We start from the raw sequence: 26,999 nt of genomic DNA on the forward strand, positions 1-26,999 counted from the left end.
GTCAAGAAACACGGCTTCTACCTGTGAACCCGTGTCTATGGCCCTCTGAGTCTCGTGGGCGAATAGATTCCAGAAAGATTATGTTAAAGGACATTGCTCCGCTTCTAGGAGCATCCTAGCGGCTGGAAGACCATTTTCGAGAAGGGCCGTACGACAGAGGCACATAATTGTAGCCCTATAGCGTCTGTTGTAGAATTATGGAACATGTTTCATGCTCATGTATTATGACGACTTTGGAGAACGAAAATGTCCTCTATTAAAACCAACATCGCTTCCGCAAACAGAGATCCTCCCAAACTCGGCTCGCACTGTTCCTCCATGAGATCCATAGCGCTGTCAGACAAAGGCGCAGAGGTTGGTGCCGTGTTCATTGATTTCAGTAAAGCATTTTACACTGTTCCTCACTGCCGTTTAATGAAAAGATACAAGCTTATTAAGTACTGGGTCAGATTTCCGACTGGATACAAGACATGAAAACAGATATGTCGATAGTGTGATAGGACGGTCGCGGTGTAATATGTGTAAATAATCTAGTATAAAGCGGTGCAAACGGCACGTGCTGTAAAATATTAAAATATCTAGCAGTAACCATCCGGAGCCACCTTCAGGCGAATGACTGTATAAAAGAAATTAGTAGGAAAAGCCGATGCTAGACCGTGATTCACAGGAGCAATCTTAAGGAAATGTAACTCTTCGACCGCAGAAGTGGCTGACAAAAAGTTGTTCGGGCACTTTTTGAGTATTGCTCATCAATCTAGGACCATTATCGGGTTGGTTAGAAGTAGAGACAGAGAATATCCAAAGAAGAGCAGTGCTTTGCGTCAGAGGGTCGTTTAGCTCTCGCGGAGATGTTGCGCAAAACTTAGAAGAGGCATCGTGCAGGTTTACTCTTGAAGTTCCAAGAGAGTAAATTTCGGTAAGAGTTGGGCAACTTCTTACTTTTTCCCACATACGTCTCGAGAAGTGGTCGCAACGGACAAATTCGAGACGCTACAGCTATACAGAGATTTACCGGTGATCATTCTTCCCACGTACCATTCGTTAGGTGACAGGGAAAGGAGGATTAGCTAGTTGTACCACAAGTACTCTCCGCCACACACCGTGCGCCGGTTTCTGGAGCGCTGATGTAGATCTGTATGAATTATTGCAACTCTGTGTCCACTGGCACTCAGACACTTGTTTCCACTGGTGGCTGCGAATTTTGACTGCCCACGGAGGACTTGGCATTAAGTGAAACTTCCTGGCAGATTAAAACTGTGTGCCGGACCGAGACTCGAACTCGGTACCTTCGCCTTTGGTGGGCGAGTATTCTACCATCTGAGCTACCCGAGCACGACCCACGCGCCGTCCTCACAGCTTTACTTCTGCCAGTACCTCGTGTCCTACCTTCCAAACTTTACAGAATCTCTCCTGCGAACCTTGCAGAACTAGCACTCCTGAAAGAAAGTATATTGCAGATACATGGCTTAGCCGCTGCCTGGGGGCTGTTTCCAGAGTGAAAATCTCATTACGGCGTTAAATGCCCACTGCACTACTCCCTGCACACTCCCTCCGCACGGACTCAGCTGTTGCGGTGCCTCTAGCATCGCCTCTTCATCGTCACGTGGCACTGCCACTCAATCTTGTCCAGGTACAGCGTGACACTTACTGAACTGTATGAAATAAAATAATCCTAACTACTGAGCTGTAGATCACATCTTCAGTCTCCGGCAGCTCACTGCGAAACGGGGTGAATATGGTAAAGATTTGCATATTTTATTCGTTGATTTTAAGAAGGCTTATGATTGCATACATCGCAAGAGCCTGCTCAACTGTTTAAGGGAGTTTGGCATAGCAGAGAAACTCATCAATCTGATAAAGATCTGTCTGAACGAAACACGTGCAAAGGTGAAGATGGGAAATCCCGTAACTGAGGAGTTTGAAATTGTGACAGGACTCAGGCAAGGAGATGGGTTGTCCTCAATCCTGTTCAACTGTGCCCTCGAGAAGATCGTACGCGAGACCTTCCAAGAGAACGAAGGGATTGAAATCGAAGGAAAGAGACTGGCATACTTAGCCTATGCAGACGACATCTGTTTACTCTCTAGGTCGGAAGAGGAGCTGGAGCAAATGACCAAAGCGCTAAAGGAGGCTGCCAGCAAATTTGGGCTAAACATAAACGAAGCCAAGACAGAGTACCTCGTTATGACGCGTGGTCATTGTCAGACTGCTGATCATCTACAATCACCGCAGGTTGGGGACCAGTCCTACAAGAGAGTGCAAGAATTCAAATACCTAGCGGCACTTTTCACTGAGAACTCGTCATGTGAAGCAGAGATCAATGCCAGAATACAAGCAGGAAACCAATCTTACCACAGCGTAGCACAACTGCTTCGGTCCAAATATCTCTCCAGATAGTTCAAGATTCGACTGTACAAAATCCTGATCCAGCCTGTTGTTCTATATGGCTGTGAGATATGGAGTATCCGGAAACAGGACTTCCATAAGTTCCTCGTTTTTGAGAGGAAAGTGCTTCGGAAGATCTCCGGTCCGGTTCTGGATGCAGATACAGGGGAATGGAGGATCACATGCAACCGAGACCTCGAGGAACCATACCGGCAGCCCAACATAGCAGGAGCTGTCAAATCCAAACGAATGCAGTGGGCCGGCCATGTGGCCCGGATGCAGGATGACAGATGACCTCGGAAGCACCTGGATTTCACACCTACAGGAAAGAGACCGCCAGGGAGACCCGAGAAGCGTTGGAGGGATGGACTCCGTGAAGATTTAAACCGAGTGTCAATAGATGTGAACGGATGGCGGATAGCAGCAATGGAGAGAATACAGTGGAGGAGGAAACTTGTAGATGCATGCGGTCCACTGGGCCTGATCACCTAGTAGTAGTAGTAGTAGTAGTAGTAGTACAGAGCTGTTTGCCCGAGGACGTTCAAACTGCACAGTTGGCCGCGGGATGTGGTGCACGTATTGTTACATTTGGATTGGTTCGTCAATAAGCAAAATTGGCGCATTGGGGGACTGACAATCCGCATGTCGCTATCGAGAAGTCTCTTCATCCTCAACAGGTGACTGTGTGGTGTACAGTGTACAGTCACGTAACAATCGGTGCGATATTCGTCGATGGCACGGTGACTACTGAAGGTTTTGGAAGATGATTTCATCCCCGTTACGCAAAGTGATCCAGATTTCGACGGAATGTGGTTCATGCGAGACGGAGTTCGAAGCAGGAGAGTGTTTGATGTCCTGGAGAAGCACTCTGGAGACCGCACTGTGGCTCTGGGCCTCGATTGGCCGACGCATTCTCCACATCTGAACACACTCGATCGCTTCTTATGGGGCTAATATAAAGACAAGGTGTACAGCAATAACCCCAAAAGCATTGCTGAGCTGAAAACAGCCATTCAGGAGGCCACCGACAGCATCGATGATCCGGCACTTCAGCGGGTCGTGCAGAATTTCCCTATTCACATGCGCGACATCATCACCAATGATGGCAGGCATATTAAACATGTCATAATCTAAACTAGAATATCTGTAGTGGCGTTTACATGTTGAATAATGTTTGTGCACGCCGTAGTTTGTAACTAATTTACGTTTTTCGTATATTTCAGTAACTGTCGCCCTGTATATCGCAACAGTAGCCCTGCTGAGATCACTGGGGCGGGACGGCTGTGTCGAGTACAGTCTGTCAGAGTAGGCCTCTTTCAAACCCTGTCCCATAGCCGGCGAGTCAGGTTTTCCCTGTGGTATCTGCAGTCGCTATCCGTGCTGGGGGACCAGTACTTCTCTGACAACTTGTCGATCAATTCGTCGTCCGAACTACAAACGTTCTCTGTACAAATTCGCCACACAAACGCCTCACCCTGGAGCTGGCTGACAGCTTCTCCATTGGTTCCAGCCTCTCGAATGGTTCAAATGGCTCTGAGCACTATGGGACTTAACTGCTGTGGTCATCAGTCCACTAGAACTTAGAACTACTTAAACCTAACTAACCTAAGGACATCACACACATCCATGCCCGAGGCAGGATTCGAACCCGCGACCGTAGCGGTCACGCAGTTCCAGACTGAAGCGCCTAGAACCGCACTACCACCGCGGCCGGCTCTCGGTGCAAACGCCACGAAACTGATGCGCAAGTGCTAATTGGTGAAGACATTCACAGCATTAAAACCACGATGCATACGTGTAGCCATTCACCCCGTTTGGCTCCCGTTTGCGAGTAATCGACGAAAACAAAAATTCGGTACCTTGCGTGGCGCTTAGTTGCGTTAAATAGTTGTACACTGCAGATTGCATGCTTGGTGTAATGGATTGGGTGTGGCCTTCACGAGTAGAAAGCTATCGCTGTGAATCTAGTTCTATGCTTCAACTTTTTTTATTTTTAAATCTTTATGTGGCTTTGATCATTCTTCTTCTTCTTCTTCTTCTTCTTCTTCTTCTTCCTGCGTTACGGCCCCTGTAGGACCACGGGTAGCCCCTTCGAGGGCTGCATTTTCCTCCTCTTCTCCCAGAACCTCTTCATTCTTTCTCTTCTTCTCTCCCGCTCTTCTTCCGAGATCTTCAGTTTCCGTTTCTTCTGTCGGCTCCAGTGGTGACACACTAATCTTTTCCTGTATTCCTCTCTGTCGTTGATCTCCGGCATATTGGTCGGTGTATATTTGTTCCTCCAATTTTCCTTTCCTTCGACCTCGATCCCCAACTCCAACCACTCCCTCCGAAGTTCAACAACCCACTTGGTTCCTGTCTTTCCCCTTGTCCTCCCCGTCGTTTCCCACATTCTCTTCGTCATTCTGTCCATACTCATCCTAACTACATGTCCAGCAAACCTTGCCCTTTTGAGTCTGATTTCCCCAGATATTGTTCCTTAGGTCTTTGCATCCACCTCTCTCCACCTCTTTTGGGACCTAGTATTTTTCTCAGTATTTTCCTCTCTTCTTTCTCTAGTTGCTCTGCCCCATTTCTTCCTAGTGTCATCGTCTCAGCAGCATATAATACTGCATTCCTCACCGTTGCCTTGTAGTGGCTTATCTTTGCCTCTGTGGATATATTCTTTTTATTGTATATCTCTCTCGTCATACAAAAGGCTGACCTCATCTTCTTTATCCTCTCTGTTATTCCCTCCTTGCTCCTGTTCCTTCCTGTTCTAAATTCTCCGAGGTATTTAAATTTGTCCACCATTTGCACACCGAGCGATGTGGCGCAGTGGTTAGACACTGGACTCGCATTCGGGAGGACGACGGTTCAATCCCGCGTCCGGCCATCCTGATTTAGATTTTCCGTGATTTCCCTAAATCGCTCCAGGCCAATGCCGGGATAGTTCCTTTGAAAGGGCACGGCCGACTTCCTTCCCGTCCTTCCCTAAAACCGATGAGACCGATGACTTCACAGTTTGGTCTGTTCCCCCAAAACAACCCAACCCGACCATTTTCACAGTGCCTTCTGGTGTTTCCCAGTTTGCAGTGGTATTTAATGTCTTTGTCTCGTTATAGGCGATCCTCAGTCCCACCTTTCTGGCTACCTTACTCAAGTTGTCGAGTTGTGTCTTTGCGTCTTCTTCCATCTCAATTACTATTGCTATGTCGTCTGCAAAGTCTACTTGAGCCCTGTCGTCCTTTTTGTCCCCCACATGGGTTTTTGGTATTTCCATTTCCGCGTTTACTGCTCTCCACTGCCTGATCACTTCGTCCAGTGCTATATTGAACAATGGTGACAATCTATCTCCCTGTTTAACACCAGTCTTGATCTCAAATTATTCTGACAGTGCTCCTCTGAATCTCACCCTTGCTTTTGTGTCTGTCAGAATTTCTTTTATGAGTTCTTTGTTTAGATCCATCAAGTCCTCTGTTCTACTGGATCCTAACAAGAGTCTGTCTGTCGATGGAGTCATATGCCTTTGTGAAGTTCACGAACGTTATTACTGTCTTCTTGTTTTTTAAGGCCCTATGTTCTATCAGTTGCTTCAGGATAAATCTGTTCTATACAACCTCTTCCCTTCCTGAATCCAGCTTGGTAGTCGCCAACTGTACTTTCTACCTGTTCTTCTACTCTCTTGAGCAATAGTTTTGACAGCACCTTGTATCCGACCTCTAGTAGCGATATTCCTCTGTAGTTGTTTGCATCTCTCTTGTCCCCCTTCTTGTGTATTGGTACTACAATTGCATTCTTCCATCCTTCTGGCAAATTCTTTGTTCTCCAGATCTGGTGCATTATGTTGGTCATGTTGTCTATTGCTTTGTTGCCTCCCCACTATCATCTCGGCTGCTATACCATCTTCTCCAGTTGCTTTATTATTCTTCAGATCGCTTATGCCATGTGCGACTTCATCCCTGGTTGGAGGGCGTGGCTCTCTCTCTTCTGTGTCGGTCCCCAGTTCCAGCTCTTCTTCAGGTGGTTCACAGTTCAGCAGGTCGTGAAAGTGCTCTGCAGAAATCCGACAGTTCTCCTTGGCACTGACAGCCAGCTCCCCTTTCTTATCTCTTATAAACAGTTCTCTACCCTTGTGTCCAATCAGACTCTTTTTGAATTTCCCGAAAAAGTGTCTGCTGTAGTTTTTCCTGAAGTTGGTCTCAATCTCGTCCAGTTCCTGCTTCATCTTCTGTCTTCTGGTCCATCTTACTGTTCCAGTCTCTCCAGGCTTTCCTGCGAGTCTCTACCGCTTCCTCACATTCCTTGTTCCATCACCAGTGCGTCCGTTTCTTTTCTTCCTTTCTCCATAGTTCAGCCTGTTTCGCCATATTTCGCTTCATGTCGTTCCATTGATTGAATGATTCAATTTCTTCCTCATATCTGGATAGATTGTGACTTAATTTGTCTCTGTCTACCTTTATGTTTTCTGTTCTTCTATTCGCCTGTGGCAGTCTGTGCCTGTTTGGAGTGCAAAGGCACTTAACTTTTGGAAGATAGTGATTCTATTCTATTCTTGTGTTCTTCTTGACCTTTGGGTTCATAATGTCTTTAGCGTTTGTCCAGGTGATTGCTATGTGGTCAGTTTGGAATTCCCCAAGGCGGGTGCATGGGTTTGGCCAGGTCTTTTTCTTACACGGTTTGGCCCTGAAGTGTGTTGTGATCAATCTCATTTTGTGTTCTCGACACAATTCAGTTAGCCTTTCTCCATTTTTGTTTGTCCGCTGGTGTGCATGGTACTCACCCACTACTCCTTTATGTTGCTTCTCTCTTCCAATCTGTGCACTATAATCACCTACGAGTATCTTTACATGTCTGTATGGTATGTTTTTCAGTGTATCATCTAGCTCCTCCCAGAAACTGTCTGCAACTTTCTTGTCTTTCCTCTTCTTGTCATTTGTAGGTGCATGTCCATTTATTATTGCATACTTTTTGTTCCCTGCTTGAAATGTCAGTGTTGATATCCTTTCTGACCTGCTCTTCATTTCAGTTATGCCATCCTCGTCTCTCTTGTCTACTACGAAGCCTGTACCAAAGCGTCTACGTGCATATCTCTCCTTTCCCACTCTAACTCCTGGTTTCCCCTTCAGTACTATGAAGCCTTCTGACTCCACTGTAGCTTCGTCAGTGTATCTTGTTTCTTGCATCGCTAATATTCCAATACTACTCTCATTCATCTCATCTATTACCTGTTTAAGTTTACCAGTCTTAATCAAATGGTTCAAATGGCTCTGAGCACTATGGGACTTAACTGCTGAGGTCATCAGTCCCCTAGAACTTAGAACTACTTAAACCTAACCAACCTAAGGACATCACAAACATCCATGCCCGAGGCAGGATTCAAACCTGCGACCGTAGCGGTCGCGCGGTTCCAGACTGTAGCGCCTAGAACCGCTCGGCCACTCAGGCTGGCCCAGTCTTAATCATTGTCTGTACATTTATGGTTCCAATTCTGAAAGTCTTTTTAGTTTTAATGTTCTTTGAGGTTCTTGGGAGCTCCGACTCTTCCCTTATGGACTTTTTGGCAGGTCCCCCAGAATCCGAATGCCTGCTTGCGTCGACCTTGGTCAACTGGGGATTGTCCCCCTGGGGTAATCTCGATTCCATAGTGCGATCCATTCCATGAGCTAAATTTTTTTTTTTTTTATGGGACGGCTCGTGTCCGTCCAGTTATACGACTGAAGTTGTTAGCCCCAGAAGATGTGTTCAGGCCGCCCCTGACAAGGGGACACAGACGCCTTTGGTAGCCGCCCCTAACATGGAGTACCGCCGCTACCTGATATGGTTCAGTGGCTCTTCCGCTCTCTGTGCCGTTGGGAAGCGACGTTCCTCTTCCGCCTTCGAGACCGTTGGCCGGGCTTCGGCTGGAACCCTAGGTGGGGGCCCTAACTTGGTGCTACTCCTCCCCCTCCTCCTGCCCCATGACTTGCGAGATGGGGCCCCGACCTTGGGACTTTGATTTATTCCGTTAATTCGGTAAATGTAATTTTTTTTGTTTCTATTCCTTTGTCACTTCATTTTAACCATCGTATAAATTTTTCATTTGGTCTCATGTCTTTATGTCATTCCTTTTCTACTCGGAACTTTTGTGAATGTGAATTTACTTATCTTTACTCGTTATTATATTGAAATATTTGAAAATGCCGATTTCTTGGTTAAAAAGCAAAAGACGAAATAATCTGCTTGTATTGACTGTGTAACGGTGTCGAAATGTGTTTTTAGTTGTAAGATGTGCATTTTTCGTATGGTAATCGCCATACAAACATTTAAAACGTAGCCTAGGTTGCTATTGCACTATGGATGAAATAACGCAGATGAAAATTTGAACGAAAGAAGGAATTATAACTAAAATGAGATTCAAGCAGAATGAGGAATACAAATAACTAATACTGCAACACAGACGATAAAACAGGATGATAAAACGAAACAAATGAAATTGAAATTAACACATAAAATTAATTAAAATCACATGAACAAAGATTTGAAATAGAAAAAAAGTGATAGGAAGAAAACCGAGAGCGAACAGAGATCTTGGCAGACAGAAATAAAAAAAATACATTTAAAAAAATAACGTTCAAAGTAATTTCGATAAAAATTAAAAACTAAATTGTATGTACCTGCACGTGAAGGCCTTACGCTATGCATTACACCATGCAAATAGTCTATTAAATACAACTATTTAACATCATTGGGCGTCCTGCAACATTCCAACATTTTTTTTTTCATCGATTGCTCACAAAGATTGACCCAGGAGGTTGAATAGCTGCAGAGTGTACCTGGGATCTTAACCCACATCACTGTGCAAATGGTTTCTAAAAGTCGATCCCACCCCTGGGTACCTCAGCTTTTTGGGACCAGACAAGTTCTGCATTTCGTTTTCTAAATTTTCTCGGCCAGCTCACCCTGGACCTCAGCATCTTGCCGTCCGAGCCCTTGTGTCCAGTCCGCAGCTCGTGGTCGTGCGGTAGCGTTCTCGCTTCCTGCGCCCGGGTTCCCGGGTTCGATTCCCGGCGGGGTCAGGGCTTTTCTCTGCCTCGTGATGGCAGGGTGTTGTGTGCAGTCCTTAGGTTAGTTAGGTTTACTTAGTTCTAAGTTCTAGGGGACTGATGACCTCAGATGTTAAGTCCCATAGTGCTCAGAGCCATTTGAACCATTTTTGAACCTTGTGTCCAGTCCTGTGCTTTAGCTTCTGGCTGCCTAATTTAGTCCTCAATCACTCAATCGCTGCCTCATTTGTCTCACATTCTTCTCCACTTGTGCGTGCATTGCTTTCCGCTGGTTGAAGATCCAAAACTCTGGGTCATTACACACGCATTTCTAATGCCCACAGAAAAAAAAGAGAGCCAACTGCCGAGTTGTGACTCATCTGTACGAATCGTGGCACACGCGTGATTCAGCCTGTCGGGAACAGCGACTTTGACGGTGCTTCCCGAATATGGCCGACCGAGGAGCTCAGTTACTGCACCTCGTGGCACTTTAACTCTGTCGCCTAACAGCACTCTTGTCAACTGCTTCATTACTGTGCACTTCACACACACATTTATGGATGTTGGCCGTGGTTTCTTTCTGGCACACAAGAGTGCAACAAGCGTCTTGCGTAGATGCCATTTTTATAGTTCAATGTAGTTGTGCTATCAGTCAGAATGGTCCGAAACTGCGCTCGAGTGCAGAACAACACCAAATTTAAAGCATATAAAAGTATGTATTACTATATATCTTTATATATATAATTCTACTGTACGTGTGTATGTCACTGAACTCCTCCTAAACGGCTGGACCGATCTGAATGATTTTTTTTTGTATCCGTTCGGTTGGCGCCCTGGATGGTTTAGCTTCACAAATCAGCCCGGCAGATGGCTCTGCAGTCGGTATCTAGGTTATTTATCTATACTGCAACTGTACGGCTGGATCGATTTGAATGAATTTTTGTGAATGCATTCAAGTGGGGGCTTGGAAAATTTAAATTCTTAAATCAGCACGGTAGGTGGCGTTGAATTTTTGTGTGCAATATTCAGCATATTATATTCAGATTTAAGTTACGTGCATAGGATTTCGTTTATTTTTCGACATTTTAATTTGAGTGTATCATATTATGTGTGTTTCCTTACTTTGATATTTTAATTTTTTTGTGCGGTGTCTCTTGATGTTTCACTGCTGCACTTGATGTTCGCAAATTCAATTCGTGCTTTCAAATGACATCATTTGGAGCAACGAAAATCGTTCAGAATGAGGATGGTCGCAATTTTCAGTCAACGTTTACGATTCAGGGCCGAGTGTATCATCAAATTGGTTCTTTAATGCCGATGCCTGATACAGATTCAAAATTTCTGCAAATCTGCTCTTCACGGGTGATGAGCAGCAGCACATAAACGCACGCTGCCAGTACAGCAATACCGAGCAGACGGAGGAGCGAGAAACTGTGGGTATTTTAGAACCGCTTTTACAGAATCACAACCAGTTGGTCCAGTTGTTCAATACCGTTTCAAACAAACTGCAAAACGACAACTATACGATCGTCATCAAAGCAGACAAACTACCATCTGGGCAGCACGCGCGCCGACATAATTCACCGACCTTTAATAAAGTTGTAGTTGTTATGGTTGGCGACGCATTTGAACGTCGAGATATACGAATCCAACGCAGAGATAACACAGTGTATATGATTGAAGACAGTTATCGCTCTTACGACGCTTTGCAATATCCATTGATATTTTGGGAAGGAGAAGATGGATATCATTTAAATATAAAACAAAGAAATCCAGCAACAAGGTCAAGTACTGTCGATTTGTGGGTTGGATCTAGAAAATCCGCCCTTTTCACATGACCAATTATAAGTGGCGTGTTCTCGCGTTGGAAACCGTCAAGTTTATTCATTTATACTCCTCAGGAATTGACTAATAATACTATTCATCAACTCGCATCAAGATAAAATTAAACAAACATTATTGATTATAACGAATTGTTTTTAGAAAAATTGATGTTATATGAAATTACTATATTATTTGTCTTTCGTTTAATATTTTGTTTAATATCCTAATCGATTTAAATATCATGCAGGACAACGTCTGTCGGGTCCGCTAGTATATATATATATATATATAGGGTGAGTCACCTAACGTTACCGCTGGATATATTTCGTAAACCACATCAAATACTAACGAACCGATTCCACAGACCGAACGTGAGTAGAGGGGCTAGTGTAATTGTTTAATACAAACCATACAAAAATGCACGGAAGTATGTTTTTTAACACAAACCTACGTTTTTTTTAAATGGAACCACATTAGTTTTGTTAGCACATCTGAACATATAAACAAATACGTAATCAGTGCCGTTTGTTGCATTGTAAAATGTTAATTACATCCGGAGATATTGTAACCTAAAGTTGACGCTTGAAACCTCCGACGTTCATTTGCGTGTTGTAACAAACACGGGCCACGGTCGGTGAGCAGCATCTGCAGGGACATGTTTACGATGACGACCGTGTTTACGAGTGTGGCTGTAGTGGACTGTTGTCGTTTGGTCTAGCTGTCGCAGTGTCCGCATGTAGCGCTTGCTGCTATTGTTATTCTGCATTCGTCTCCGCACGCAGACCAACTATAGTACACCGTGTTACCAGACGTCTGTGATAGTGTAGTGTTGTAGGAACTGTGACCATGGTGTATTTGAACTCTGAAAAGGCGGAGATGTTACTCATCTGTGGCGAGTGTCGACGAAATGCAGCTGAAGCCTGCAGGGTGTATGCATAACGGTACCCGGACAGAGAGTATCCAACGTGCTGCACATTGCAAAACATCTACCGCCAACTTTATGCAACATGTATGGTCGCAGCACGCAAACGGGTCCGTAACAGGCCCGCCACAGGAGAAGCGGGTGCAGTTGGTGTGTTAGCTGCTGTTGCCATGAACCCACGCATGAGTACACGGGACATTGCAAGAGCCGGTGGACTGAGTCAAAGTAGTGTCATGCGCATACTGCATCGTCACCGCTTTCACCCGTTTCATGTGTCGCTACATCAGCAATTACATGGTGATGACTTTAATCATCGAGTGCAATTCTGTCAATGGGCATTAACAGAGAATGCGTTGCAGTTCTACCTGTTTACCGATGAAACGGGTTTCACAAACCACGGGGCAGTGAATCTACGGAACATGCATTACTGGTCCGTTGACAATCCTCGCTGGCTCAGACAGGTAGAGCGACAGCGACCGTGGACTGTAAATGTATGGTGCGGAATCATTGGCGACCACCTCATTGGTCCTCACTTCATTGCGGGGGCCCAAACAGCTGCAAGATACATCGCGTTTCTACAGAATGATCTGCCAACGTTGCTCGAAAATGTCCCACTGGAAACGCGTCGACGTATGTGGTATCAGCATGATGGTGCACCTGCACATTCAGCAATTAACACTAGGCTGACCCTTGACAGGATGTTCGACGGGCGTTTCATAGGACGTGGAGGACGCATAAATTGGCCAGCCCGTTCTCCTGATCTTACAGCCAGGGACTTCTTTCTGTGGGGTACATTAAAGGAGAATGTGTACCGTGATGTGCCTACAACCCCAGAGGATATGAAACAACGTATTGTGGCAGCCTGCGGCGACATTACACCAGATGTACCGCGGCGTGTACGACATTCATTACGCCAGAGATTGCAATTGTGTGCAGCAAATGTTGGCCACCACATTGAACATCTATTGGCCTGACATGTCGGGACACACTCTATTCCACTCCGTAATTGAAAACGGAAACCACGTGTGTACGTGTACCTCACCCCTCATGGTAATGTACATGTGCGTCAGTGAAAAAGACCAATAAAAAGGTGTTATCATGTGGACGTAATGTGTTGTTCCAGTCTCTTCTGTACCTAAGGTCCATCACCGTTCCCTTTGGATCCCTATGTAATTCGGTGCTCTCCGATACACACGATCGAACAGCCGAGGAGTGGTACTCAAGCGTCAACTTTAGGTTACAATATCTCCGGATGTAATTAACATTTTACAATGCAACAAACGGCACTGATTACGTATTTGTTAATATGTTCAGATGTGCTAACAAAACTAACGGGGTTCAATTTAAAAAAACGTAGGTTTGTGTTAAAAACATACTTCCGTGCATTTTTTTATGGTTTGTATTAACCAATTACACTAGTCCCTCTCCTCACGTTCGGCCTATGGAACCGATTCGTCAGTATTTGATGTGGTTTACGAAATATATCCAGCGGTAATGTTAGGTGACTCACCCTGTAATATATATATATATATATATATATATATATATATATATATATATATATACAGGGTGTTTCAAAAATGACCGGTATATTTGAAACGGCAATAAAAACTAAACGAGTAGCGATAGAAATACACCGTTTGTTGCAATATGCTTAGGACAACAGTACATTTTCAGGCAGACAAACTTTCGAAATTACAGTAGTTCCAGTTTTCAACAACAGATGGCGCTGCAAGTGATGTGAAAGATATAGAAGACAACGCAGTCTGTGGGTGCGCCAATCTGTACGTCGTCTTTCTGCTGTAAGCGTGTGCTGTTCACAACGTGCAAGTGTGCTGTAGACAACATGGTTTATTCCTTACAACAGAGGATTTTTCTGGCGTTGGAATTCCACCGCCTAGAACACAGTGTTGTTGCAACAAGACGAAGTTTTCAACGGAGGTTTAATGTAACCAAAGGACCGAAAAGCGATACAATAAAGGATCTGTTTGAAAAATTTCAACGGACTGGGAACGTGACGGATGAACATGCTGGAAAGGTAGGGCGACCGCGTACGGCAACCACAGAGGGCAACGCGCAGCTAGTGCAGCAGGTGATCCAACAGCGGCTTCGGGTTTCCGTTCGCCGTGTTGCAGCTGCGGTCCAAATGACGCCAACGTCCACGTATCGTCTCATGCGCCAGAGTTTACACCTCTGTCCATACAAAATTCAAATGCGGCAACCCCTCAGCGCTGCTACCATTGCTGCACGAGAGACATTCGCTAACGATATAGTGCACAGGATTGATGACGGCGATATGCATGTGGGCATCATTTGGTTTACTGACAAAGCTTATTTTTACTTGGACGGCTTCGTCATTAAACAGAACTGGCGCATATGGGGAACCGAAAAGCCCCATGTTGCAGTCCCATCGTCCCTGCATCCTCAAAAAGTACTGGTCTGGGCCGCCATTTCTTCCAAAGGAATCATTGGCCCATTTTTCAGATCCGAAACGATTACTGCATCACGCTATCTGGATATTCTTCGTGAATTTGTGGCGGTACAAACTGCCTTAGACAACACTGCGAACACCTCGTGGTTTATGCAAGATTGTGCCCGGCCACATCGCACGGCCGACGTCTTTAATTTCCTGAATGAATATTTCGATGATTGTGTGATTGCTTTGGGCTATCCGAAACATACAGGAGGCGGCGTGGATTGGCCCCCCTATTCGCCAGACATGAACCCCTGTGACTTCTTTCTGTGGGGACACTTGAAAGACCAGGTGTACCGCCAGAATCCAGAAACAATTGAACAGCTGAAGCAGTACATCTCATCTGCAAGTGAAGCCATTCCGCCAGACACGTTGTCAAAGGTTTCGGGTAATTTCATTCAGAGACTACGCCATATTATTGCTACGCATGGTGGATATGTGGAAAATATCGTACTATAGAGTTTCCCAGACCACAGCGCCATCTGTTGTTGAAAATTGTAACTACTGTAATTTCGAAAGTTTGCCTGCCTGAAAATGTACTGTTGTCGCAAGCATATTGCAACAAACGGTGTATTTCTATCGCTGCTAGTTTAGTTTTTATTGCCGTTTCAAATATACCGGTCATTTTTGAAACACCCTGTATATATACAGGGTGTTACAAAAAGGTACGGCCAAACTTTCAGGAAACATTCCTCACACACAAATAAAGAAAAGATGTTATGTGGACATTTGTCCGGAAACGCTTAATTTCCATTTTAGAGCTCATTTTAGTTTCGTCAGTTTGTACTGTACTTCCTCGATTCACCGCCAGTTGGCCCAATTGAAGGAAGGTAATGTTGACTTCGGTGCTTGTGTTGACATGCGACTCATTGCTCTACAGTACTAGCATCAAGCACATCAGTACGTAGCATCAACAGGTTAGTGTTCATCACGAACGTGGTTTTGCAGTCAGTGCAATGTTTACAAATGCGGAGTTGATGTATGGATTAGCACGGGGCAATAGCCGTGGTGCGGTACGTTTGTATCGAGACAGATTTCCAGAACGAAGGTGTCCCGACAGGAAGACGTTCGAAGCAATTGATCGGCGCCTTAGGGAGCATGGAACATTCCAGCCTATGACTCGCGACTGGGGAAGACCTAGAACGACGAGGACACCTGCAATGGACGAGGCAATTCTTCGTGCAGTTGACGACAACCCTAATGTCAGTGTCAGAGAAGTAGCTGCTGTACAAGGTAACGTTGACCACGTCACTGTATGGAGAGTGCTACGGGAGAACCAGTTGTTTCCGTACCATGTACAGCGTGTGCAGGCACTATCAGCAGCTGATTGGCCTCCACCGGTACACTTCTGCGAATGGTTCATCCAACAATATGTCAATCCTCACTTCAGTGCAAATGTTCTCTTTACGGATGAGGCTTCATTCCAACGTGATCAAATTGTAAATTTTCACAATCAACATGTGATGGCTGACAAGAAACCGCACGCAACTGTACAATCACGTCATCGACACAGATTTTCTGTGAACGTTTGGGCAGGCATTGTTGGTGATGTCTTGATTGGGCCCCGTGTTCTTCCACCTACGCTCAATGGAGCACGTTATCACCATTTCATACGGGATACTCTACCTGTGCTGCTAGAACATGTGCCTTTACAAGTACGACACACCATGTGGTTCGTGCACGATGGAGCTCCTGCACATTTCAGTCGAAGTGTTCATACGCTTCTCAACAACAGATTCGGTGACCGATGGATTGGTAGAGGCGGACCAATTCCGTGGCCTCCACGCTCTTCTGACATCAACCCTCTTGACTTTCATTTATGGGGGTATTTGAAAGCTCTTGTCTGCGCAACCCCGGTACCGAATGTAGAGACTCTTCGTGCTCGCGTTGTGGACGGCTTTGATACAATACGCCATTCTCCAGGGCTGCATCATCGCATCAGGGATTCCATGCGAAGGAGGGTGGATGCATGTATCCTCGCTAACAGAGGACATTTTGAACATTTCCTGTAAGAAAGTGTTTGAAGTCACGCTGGTACGTTCTGTTGGTGTGTGTTTCCATTCCATGATTAATGTGATTTGAAGAGAAGTAATAAAATGAGCTCTAACATGGAAAGTAAGGGTTTCCAGACACATGTCCACATAACATATTTTCTTTATTTGTGTGTGAGGAATGTTTCCTGAAAGTCTGGCCGTACCTTTTTGTAACACCCTGTATATATATTAAAGGCTGTAAAAAATTTTGGGGCATTATTTATTGGACGATGCTCGCATGAGGAACAGGAATGGGCCCCAAACTGAACCGTTTGGGACACTATTTTTGATTTCACTAAAATTCTCCCTCCTTCCAACATTGTACGAGTTTTTCAGCACAACGTTTTAAATTCTATCTGTTAAACATGACTGAAAATATGTAAACGAAACAGTTTCGTAAAACGTAATTTTTTTTACCAGAGTAACAAGATCTATGTAAATGTGGTCAGCACCCTCCTCTCCCGGGGATTGCCAGTTTTCATGACCGGAGCCGCTGCTTCTCAGTCAAGTAGCTCCTCAATTTTCCTCACAAAGGCTGAGTGCAACCCACCTGCCAACAGCGCTCGTCAGATTCGGACGGTCACCCGACCGAGTGACAGCCAACTCTGACAGTGCTTAAGTCTGGTGTTCTGATGAGACCAAGTATTACTACTGTGACCAGACAGTTGGCTTTTCTTATTTAAAGGCTTTAAAGTTTGATGAGTGAATGTGTAAGTAGAGCAACCCTTCTGCAATTCAAACTGTGATCACAGTGAGTGAATCGTGTGTGCAGTAATGGTAGTGACCATTAGGTACCTTTGAGGTTGGGCAGTGTGAGTTAATGTTAGGTGACAAAGTTGCCATTATAAGCACCGCGTTGAGTTTGAAGGAGGTCACGTAATAGGGGTAAGAGAAGTTGGATGTTCCTTCTGTGATATTGCAGAATGTCTTGGCAGGAATGAAGGCACTGTACATGGTTACAGGCAGCAGAGATCACGAGAATGTACAGTCGGAAGAAGACTGGGATCTGGACAGCGACGTGGCACTACCAGCAGGGAAGACTGTCGTGTTCAGCGTACGTTTCTGACGCATCGTACGGCACCTGCAGCAGCAACGTGAACTGCAGTTGGCACCACACTGACACGACGAAATGCTACAAATTGGTTACTTCAAGAACAGCTCCAAACCAGATGCCCTGAAGCCTGCATTCTACTGACCCCAAACGATCACCATTTGCGGCTTCACTGGCGTCAAGAGAGAGATCATTGGGCGTTTGAATGGAGGTCTGTGGAGTATTCTGATGAAAGCTGGTTCTGCCTCTGCCACTGATGGCTGTATGTTGGGTTGAGGATTTGGAACCGACACGTACGTGTGCTCGACACTCTGGACCTACCGGGAGTGCAGTTTCGAACGACAGCAGCACTACCCTCCTGGGTATCACATGCGCTCTGACTGCAGATCAGTGCGTGCGGCTGGTGATTCCACTTTTCCACATACCGCTGTTCTAGTCCAACATGCTCTAGAGAGTGTCGACACGTTGCCTCTGCCTGCTCAGTCACCGGATCTGTCTCCAATGGAGCACACACCGGACACCATCGGACGGTAACTCCAGCGTCATCCACAAACCGTACTCGTATTGACCGGTGAAGTGCAACAGGGATGGGACTCCGTCCCACAAACTAGCATCTGGCACCTCTACGGGGGCTATGCCGAAAGTTTTTAGCAGCCCGTAAAGTGTAAGGCGGAGGACACTGGAGTTGTTTTCATTAGAAAGAGCGATGTTTTTCTACCTTGGGACGTGCGCGCGCAGCTCCTGGCTAGCGGTGATACCCCAAAGTGCGGTAAGAAAGCACAGGCAGTGCTGAGTCAGAGACGGTGCAGGATGGAGCTGTCGCGCCGCGACTTTCGCGCCATGATTTTTTACGATTACAAAAAGGGTTTAAGTGCCGAAGAAGGCCATTCTTCTTTGCTGCGAGTTTTTGGTGAAGCTTCCCCTTCTAGGGCCACAGTTGGAAATTGGTTTCGCGAGTTTTCGAGGGGTCGGCAGTCAATTGAAGATGAACCTCTTCCCGGTTGGCCAGCAACAGCTGTGACTCCTGAAAACATTGATGCTGTGAGGAAAATGATCAAAGAAGATCCACATCTTACATTTTGCGACATTGAAGTTCATAGTCACTTAGGTCTTACTAAGAGATGTGCCCGTTGGGTGCCACATTCCCTGACAGAAAGCCAAAAGGCGAGAGTGGACGTGTCGTTTCATGCTCGAAAAATTCAATGAAGGGAAGTCCCAAGAGACCTACAATATCGTCACAGGTGATGAAACGTGGGTCTACCATTATGACCCTGAAACGAAGAGACAGTCTTCTGTGTGGTGCTTTCCAGGGGAGGAACCACCCACAAAAGTTCGACGAAGTCGGAGCTCTGGAAAAACGATGGTGGCAACTTTTTTCACAAAGATCAGGCATCTCACCTCTGTGACCTTGGAACACGTCGTACAGTCAATGCTGAATGGTACGTGAACGATTGTTTTCCAAAAGTCATCGCCACATGGAAGTCACAGCATCCAAAGTCTACGAGTGGGCACCCTCTGCTGCATCACGACAATGCATCTGCGCACAGGGATGCCAGAGCGATGGACTTTCTGGAGAAGGAAAAAGTGCGAGTGTTACCCCATCCCCCCTATTCACCTGGCGTGGCACCCTGTGACTTGCTTCTGTTCCCTAAGACTACGGAAAAAATTCGAGGGCAGCTCTTTTCATCGGATGAAGAGGCCATTGCAGCATACAAGAGTGCACTAGGTGACATCCCAAAAGAAGCTTGGACTGACACATTTTATAAGTGGTTTCAGAGAATGGAAAAATGTATACATGCTAATGGAGAGTATTTTGAAAAGTTTTAAACGTTTCTTTGCAAATAAATTTTTTTCACACATTCTGCTAAAAATTTTTGGCATAGCCCTCGTACAACACAATGTATGCATCTTTGCATGCTTGCACTCAACATTCTGGTGGTTACACCAGCGTTACACATTTTCAAAGAGTTGTTTCAAGCTTACGTTAACCTGAGTTCTTATAATGATCATCAGTTGCATATGTTATCTAGAGAAACGCATTCCGGAAATTTCACTACACTACATGAATTATTTTTTGTTGTTGCACTTTTTTTTTTTGTCGGAATGTTGTGTGTGTGTGTGTGTGTGTGTGTGTGGAAGTAAGTAAGTCGAGCAGCGCTTGTGGAATCCAAACTGAGTGAGCTGTTTGTGCGGCGGCGGCAGGGAGGGGCGCCCCGAGTGGACGGTGGACCACTTCCAGCAGTCGCTGCGCATGTCGACCTACCTGGTGGCGTTCGTGGTGTCGGACCTGGAGCACGTGGACTCGGCCACGGGCGACAACACGACGCTGTTCCGCGTGTGGGCGCGCCGCGAGGCGCTGCTGCAGGCGGGCTACGCCACCGTCGTGGGCCCCAGCGTCCTCACCTTCTACGAGCGCTTCTTCCAGGTGCTCTACCCGCTGCCCAAGCTGGACATGGTCGCCATCCCGGACTTCGCCGCCGGGGCCATGGAGAACTGGGGGCTCGTAACCTACAGGTGAGCTCGTGGGAGGAGCCAGGGACCTGGCTGCCCTCCATGTACTACACTACGTTTCACCGACGAGCATTTCTGTCTTCAGGGCCTCCCTTAGTCTAATCATACATCCTCAATGATCTAACACTGCAGGATAAGCAATACACTGGCTAGCCGTGACGTTCTTGTTGTTGTTGTTGTGGTCTTCAGTCCTGAGACTGGTTTGATGCAGCTCTCCATCCTGTGCAAGCTTCTTCATCTCCCAGTACCTACTGCAGCCTACGTCCTTCTGAATCTCCTTAGTGTATTCATCTCTTGGTCTCCCTCTATGATTTTTACCCTCCACACTGTCCTCCAATGCTAAATTTGTGATCCCTTGGTGCCTCAGAACATCTCCTACCAACCGGTCCTTCTTCTTCTCATGTTGTGCCACAAACTCCTCTTCTCCCCAATTCTATTCAATACCTCCTCATTAGTTATGTGATCTACCCACCTAATCTTCAGCATTCTTCTGTAGCACCACATTTCGAAAGCTTCTATTCTCTTCTTGTCCAAACTATTTATCGTCCATGATTCACTTCCATACATGGCAACACTCCATACAAATACTTTCAGAAACGACTTCCTGACACTTACATCTATACTGGATGTTAACAAATTTCTCTTCTTCAGAAACGCTTTCCTTGCCATTGCCAGTCTACATTTTATATCCTCTCTACTTCGACCATCATCAGTTATTTTGCTCCCCAAATAGCAAAACTCCTTTACCACTTGAAGTGTCTCATTTCCTAATCTAATTCCCTAGCATCACCCAACTTAATTCGAGTGCATTCCATTATCCTTGTTTTGGTCTTGTGAATGTTCATCTTATACCCTCCTTTCATGATACTGTCCATTCCGTTCAGCTGCTCTTCCAAGTCCTTTGCTGTCTCAGACAGAATTACAATGTCATCGGCGAACCTCAAAGTTTTTATTTGTTCTCCGTGGATTTTAATACCTACTCCGAATTTTCTTTTGTTTCCTTTACTGCTTGCTCAATCTACAGATTGAATAACATCGGGTACAGGCTACAACCCTGTCTCACTGACTTCCCAACCACTGCTTCCCTTTGATGCCCCTCGACTCTTATAACTGCCATCTGGTTTCAGTACAAATTGTAAATAGCCGTTCGCTCCATATATTTTACCCCTGCCCCATTTAGTATTTGAAAGACAGTATTCCAGTCAACATTGTCAAAAGCTTTCTCTAAGTCTACAAACGCTAGAAACGTAGGTTTGCCTTTTCTTAATCTTTCTTCTAAGATAAGTCGTAAGGTCAGTATTGCCTCACGTGTTCCAATTTTTCTACGGAATCCAAACTGATCTTCCCCTAGGTCGGCTTCTACTAGTTTTTCCATTCGTCTGTAAAGAATTCGCGTTAGTATTTTGCAGCTGTGGCTTATTAAACTGATTGTTCGGTAATTTTCACATCTGTTAACACCTGCTTTGTTTGGGATTGGAATTATTATATTCTTTTTGAAGTCTGAGGGTATTACGCCTGTCTCATACATCTTGCTCACCATATGGTAGAGTTTTGTCAGGACTGGCTCTCCCAAGGCCGTCAGTAGTTCTAATGGAATGTTGTCTACTCCCGGGGCCTTGTTTCGACAGGTCTTTCACTGCTCTGTCAAACTCTTCTCACCTGCTTAATACGGTGTTGGTCCACACCTGGAATGCAATGCAGCAGCAATATCGATTCTGTGTTACATGGAATCGACAAGTGCTTGAGACGTGTCTAACAATCTGCGTGGTATCTGTTTGTGTGTTTTTTAGGGAATTGACTAGTTTGAACCTGGGACCTGTTGCTGGTAAGGAGACGCCAGACCACTCATGACATGTAGAGTTCAGAAGAGTTCAGTGAGACTATCGATGATATAATCAACTACTTAATGATTTCAGCATCAGCTCCACTACATTCCCTGTAAAAGAATCTTAATACTAACCAAATTTAGTGGAAGGGGTTCAAGGCTTTCCTATTTTTAGTTAGCTAGTAAAATAACGTCTAAAAAGCAGTTAAGTTTACCATTGGAGTTTTTATTCTAGTCACAAAACATTGTTTATAAATTGCATTATTTGTAAAAGGAAATATTTTAATACAGGAAGATAAAAACCAACTGCGTTCAACAAAAATGTGAACGAATATTCCCTGAATGGGTTTCCAAGTTCAACAATGGATCGAAGGATGACCTATGCCATATCCCATCTATAATCTAGGTTTAAATTAAGTTTCATAAAAGAGAAAACTATCAAAAATGGTCTACAGTTACCCTCAATTATCTTTAATTACTTATTTAACTTGCCGTAAGTTACAGTAGCTGATGTGGCTTCTCAATAATTATATAACAGAAAAATCATCGCTTTTCAGATTTTAACTTCAAGTTGCAAATGTGAATACCATGAGGTTTAATTGACGATCGACACTAGTATTATGTAAAAAGGGCATGTAACAGATGTGACTTCTGCAGTTTTGAGTGAAGCTTTATGCGCTGTTATGCGGCATCGCGTGCGTTCATTACCTTGTCGGTGATTAGGCAGCGTCATGGGAGGCTGGTGGCGCAGCTCCACACACCTCGCCGTCTCGGAAGCAACTCTCTTGAACTTCTCCTTACTACAACTTACCGAGGTTGGTTTAAGAAAAATGTATCTGACTGTGTTTTCAACTGACCAATCAGTGTCTCAATGTTAACCTTAAGCTCCGCCTACAAAAATAATGTCTATCCAATGAGAAATGTTATACTTTTCGTGATGGGGCAATGTTTTTAATGTTTGCTACATAAGAGACGCGTATAGTCTCACGCTAAAACTTGCGGCTGGTGTGGCCCTTTTAGTGTTATCGTAAGATCTATACTGTTCTTCTGGAGGGCTCTATCTTTTAACACGGGCTTGGGGGTGGTCCTGGCGGTCAGCCGGCGATGTGGGTGTCCGTCCCTTATCGTAGGGCCTCCTAGCCTACACGACTCTGCTCTCGCCTTCTGTTCTCGTTTCTCCCCTCGGAACTGCGTCTGTTTCACGGTGGGAAGGTATGACACGCATTTAGGCGTTCTTGTGTTAGTCTGTGGTATTCCATTTGCTCACTCGTTGATCGTATTACTTTGGTTAATTTAATGTCGGGATTTATTCGGAGCTATGTGACATACTGCCGGATTTGCTATCATGTCAGGGTTTTCATGGAAGGTGTTGGATTTGCCTGACACCTTACAACATGTCTACACAAAGGTCATGTTGGACCTATGGCCGTCAAGGTCATCTGGCCTCACAAATAGAAATTATGCGAAATTAAAGCACCTGTCAAAAGTTCAATGAGAGATTCTTTTAACGAATTTGAAAGCAATATTTTATCTGCAGATTCTAAAAATAACCCCAAAAAATTCTGGCCGTACGTAAAATCTATGAACGCCACAAACAATTCAATACCTTCTCTTGCTTACAGTACGGCTAATGTAACGGATAATGATGAACACAAGGCCGAAATTCTAAACCTAGCTTTCAAAAACTCATTTACGATAGAGATCTGCAGCACCAGTCCCCCTTTCAATTATCAAACAAACGAAAGGATGGCTGACATAGAGTTTAGTGTATCTGGGATTGTAAAACAGTTAAGATCCTTAGACGCCAGAAAGGCATCCGGCCCAGACGGTATCCCCGTAAGATTTTATGTTGACTATGCTACAAATATAGCACCGTTCTTATCCGTCATCTATCAGAGATCATTGGAACGGCGGAAAGTTCCACGTGACTGGAAGAAGGCCCAGGTCATAGCAATCTATAAAAAGGGTAGAAAATCGGATGCACATAATTACCGGCCAATTTCACTGAAATCGTTTTGTTGTAGAATCGTGAAACATATTTTGTGTTCAGACATAATGACCTCTCTAGACTCTGAGAAGCTCATCTGCATAAACCAGCACAGTTTTAGGAAACAGCGGTCATGCGAGACACAGGTGGCCCTCTTTGTGCGTGATATACAACAGGCTCTAGATACCGGCTCCCAGGTTGATGACATATTTCTCGACTTTCGAAAGGCTTTCGACTCAGTTCCGCACTGTCGTTTGCTACAAAAAGTGCGCGCTTACGGTCTGTCCAATGACATATGCGGTTGGATAGAAAGTTTTCTAACAGACAGGTAGCAGTATGTCGTCCTGAACGGAGTAACTTCAACAGAAACAAGAGTAACTTCAGGTGTCCCCCAGGGCAGCGTAATAGGCCCGCTGCTTTTTACGCTTTACATAAACGATCTGGTTGATGGTATTCACAGCGGCCTTAGACTGCTTGCCGATGACGCTGTTATCTACAGGTAAGTAGTATCACACGAAAGTTGTGAACAAATCAATGAGGATTTGCAGAAAATAAATGCGTGGTGTAATGACTGGCAGTTATCTCTCAATGTTAGTAAGTGTAACGTACTGCGTATAACAAGGCGAAAATCCCCATTAATGTATGAGTGCAAAATAAATGATCAGTCTTTGGAAGCGGTAACATCAGTCAAGTATCTGGGTGTGACCATTCGAAATGATCTCAAATGGAATGATTAGATTACACAAGTAACGGGTAAGGCGAACTCTAGATTGCGGTTTATTGGTAGAATCCTGAAGCGATGCAGTTCTTCAACAAAGGAAATAGCTTACAATACGTTAGTTCGTCCCGTCTTAGAGTATTGTTCATCTATATGGTACCCTTACCAGTTGGGTCTGATTCAAGAAATTGAGAGGGTCCAAAGAAGAGCGGCAAAATTCGTGACTGGTACACTTAGCCATCGCGAGAGCGTTACAAATCTCATAGAAAGTTTGAAGTGGGACACACTTTCAGATAGACGACGCGCTAAACGGAAGGGGCTGCTCACTAAATTCCAAAATCCAATCTTCACCTAGGATGTAGAGCATATATTATTACCACCAACTTTCAAATCGCGTAATGATCATCATTCAAAGATAAGGGAAATAAGAGCTCGTACTGAGGCTTTCAGACAGTCGTTTTTCCCTCGCGCGATCCGCGAGTGGTACAGAAGGGGGGAATATGACTTTGGCGCGAATTGTGCCCTCCGCCACACACCGCTTGGTGGCTAGCGGAGTATATATGTAGATGTTGATGTAGGACGTTAAACGTTAAGTTTTCTTGACATACAGCATATAGTATACACAGTTAAATAGTGTCTTAACTTTTTATTTCTTTGTATTGTGTGTCATCCTCTGTAGGATCAAACTGAGGAGCACGTCCCTCTGGTCATGGAATGAGTCAGTGCATGAAGTTGTAACAGGAGAGTGATATGAATGCTATGCAGACGACAAGCCATAAGTTAAATAAACATAGCCAATAATATGACACATGAGTTAGCTTACTGTCTTAATTTTTCCACGAGTTGCTGGACAGAATACTACTTTTGGTGTCGAACTATCATTTTATGTAATAGTACACAAAGCAGCGTGCAGTTTTTGAAGAAGATCCTAAACGTGAGCTTTCGACTACACCTTACTGTCTGCCTCAACGCCTTGGAGCTTGGACTGTTCAGTTTCACTAATTTATGCCCATTCCGTGTAATCAAACTGTCAGTTTTTGTTTAACTGTGTGTTAGAAACTGTAAAAAGGAGTCTTACTGTGATCTAACATCAATTTATTTTCAATAAACCACGTATTTTTGTCACGAACTATATTATTTGATACTGTGTCAGTATTGCACGCAACATCCTTCACTACGAAGCTCACGTCATCAGCAAACAGAAATATTTTAGAGTCACCTTTAATAGTAGATGACGCATCGTATACATAACAACCAGTAATGGCCCACCACCGACCCCTGGGGCACCCACCATTTAACTGTGCCCCACTGGGACTGCACGTCGTAGCCGTTCTCAGTACTGTGGAAAACGGCGTTTTGCCGTCGGTTTTTCGAGTAAGAGGTGAGACAATTTGAGCTGCTCCTCTTATTCCATAACAGTTCAACTTTTGCAGTAAGATTTTTTGATTTGTTGTTGTCGTGGTCTTCAGTCCTGAGACTGGTTTGTTGCAACTCTCCATGCTACTCTATCCTGTGCAAGCTTCTTCATCTCCCAGTACCTACTGCAGCCTATATCCTTCTGTATTTGTTTAGTGTATTCATCTCTTGGTCTCCCTCTACGATTTTTACCCTCCACGCTGCCCTCCAATACTAAATTGGTGATCGCTTGATGCCTCAGAACATGTCCTACCAACCGGTCCCTTCTTCTCTTCAAGTTGTGCCACAAATTTCTCTTCTCCCCAATCCTATTAAATACCTCCTCATTAGTTATGTGATCTACCCATCTAATCTTCAGCATTCTTCTGTAGCACCACATTTCGAAAGCTTCTATTCTCTTCTTTTCCAAACTATTTATCGTCCACGTTTCACTTCCATACATGCCTACACTCCATATAAATACGTTCAGAAACGACTTCCTGACACTTAAATCTATACTCGATGTTAACAAATTTCTATTCTTCAGAAACTCTTTCCTTGCCATTGCCAGTCTACATTTTATATCCTCTCTACTTCGATCATCATCAGTTATTTTGCTCCCCAAATAGCAAAACTCATTTACTGCTTTAAGCGTCTCTTTTCCTAATCTAATTCCCTCAGCATCACCCGACTTAGTTCGATTACATTCCATTATCCTCGTTTTGCTTTTGTTGATGTTCATCTTATACCCTCTTTTCAAGACACTGTCCATTCCATTCAACTGCTCTTCCAAGTCCTTTGCTGTCTCTGACAGAATTATAATGTCATCGGCGAACCTCAAAGTTGTTATTTCTTCTCCATGGATTTTAATACC

The 26,999-nt window shown here is 44.7% G+C and overlaps 1 protein-coding gene across 3 annotated transcripts in view; it reads left to right on the forward strand.

Moving 5' to 3' along the window:
• LOC124552487 (aminopeptidase Ey-like) overlaps positions 1 to 26,999 on the forward strand; it is a 440,551-nt gene that overhangs the window by 299,652 nt on the left and 113,900 nt on the right. For 2 of the 3 annotated variants that reach the window (XM_047126769.1, XM_047126768.1), the window contains exon 5: positions 19,886 to 20,203. In XM_047126769.1, the coding sequence (XP_046982725.1) occupies positions 19,886 to 20,203 (318 nt within the window). The remainder of the gene's footprint in view (positions 1 to 19,885; positions 20,204 to 26,999) is intronic. The other variant, XM_047126770.1, reaches the window with a different exon arrangement.

The sequence above is a fragment of the Schistocerca americana genome, chromosome 10 (assembly GCF_021461395.2).
Source record: "Schistocerca americana isolate TAMUIC-IGC-003095 chromosome 10, iqSchAmer2.1, whole genome shotgun sequence".
Taxonomy (NCBI): Eukaryota; Metazoa; Arthropoda; class Insecta; order Orthoptera; family Acrididae; genus Schistocerca; species Schistocerca americana.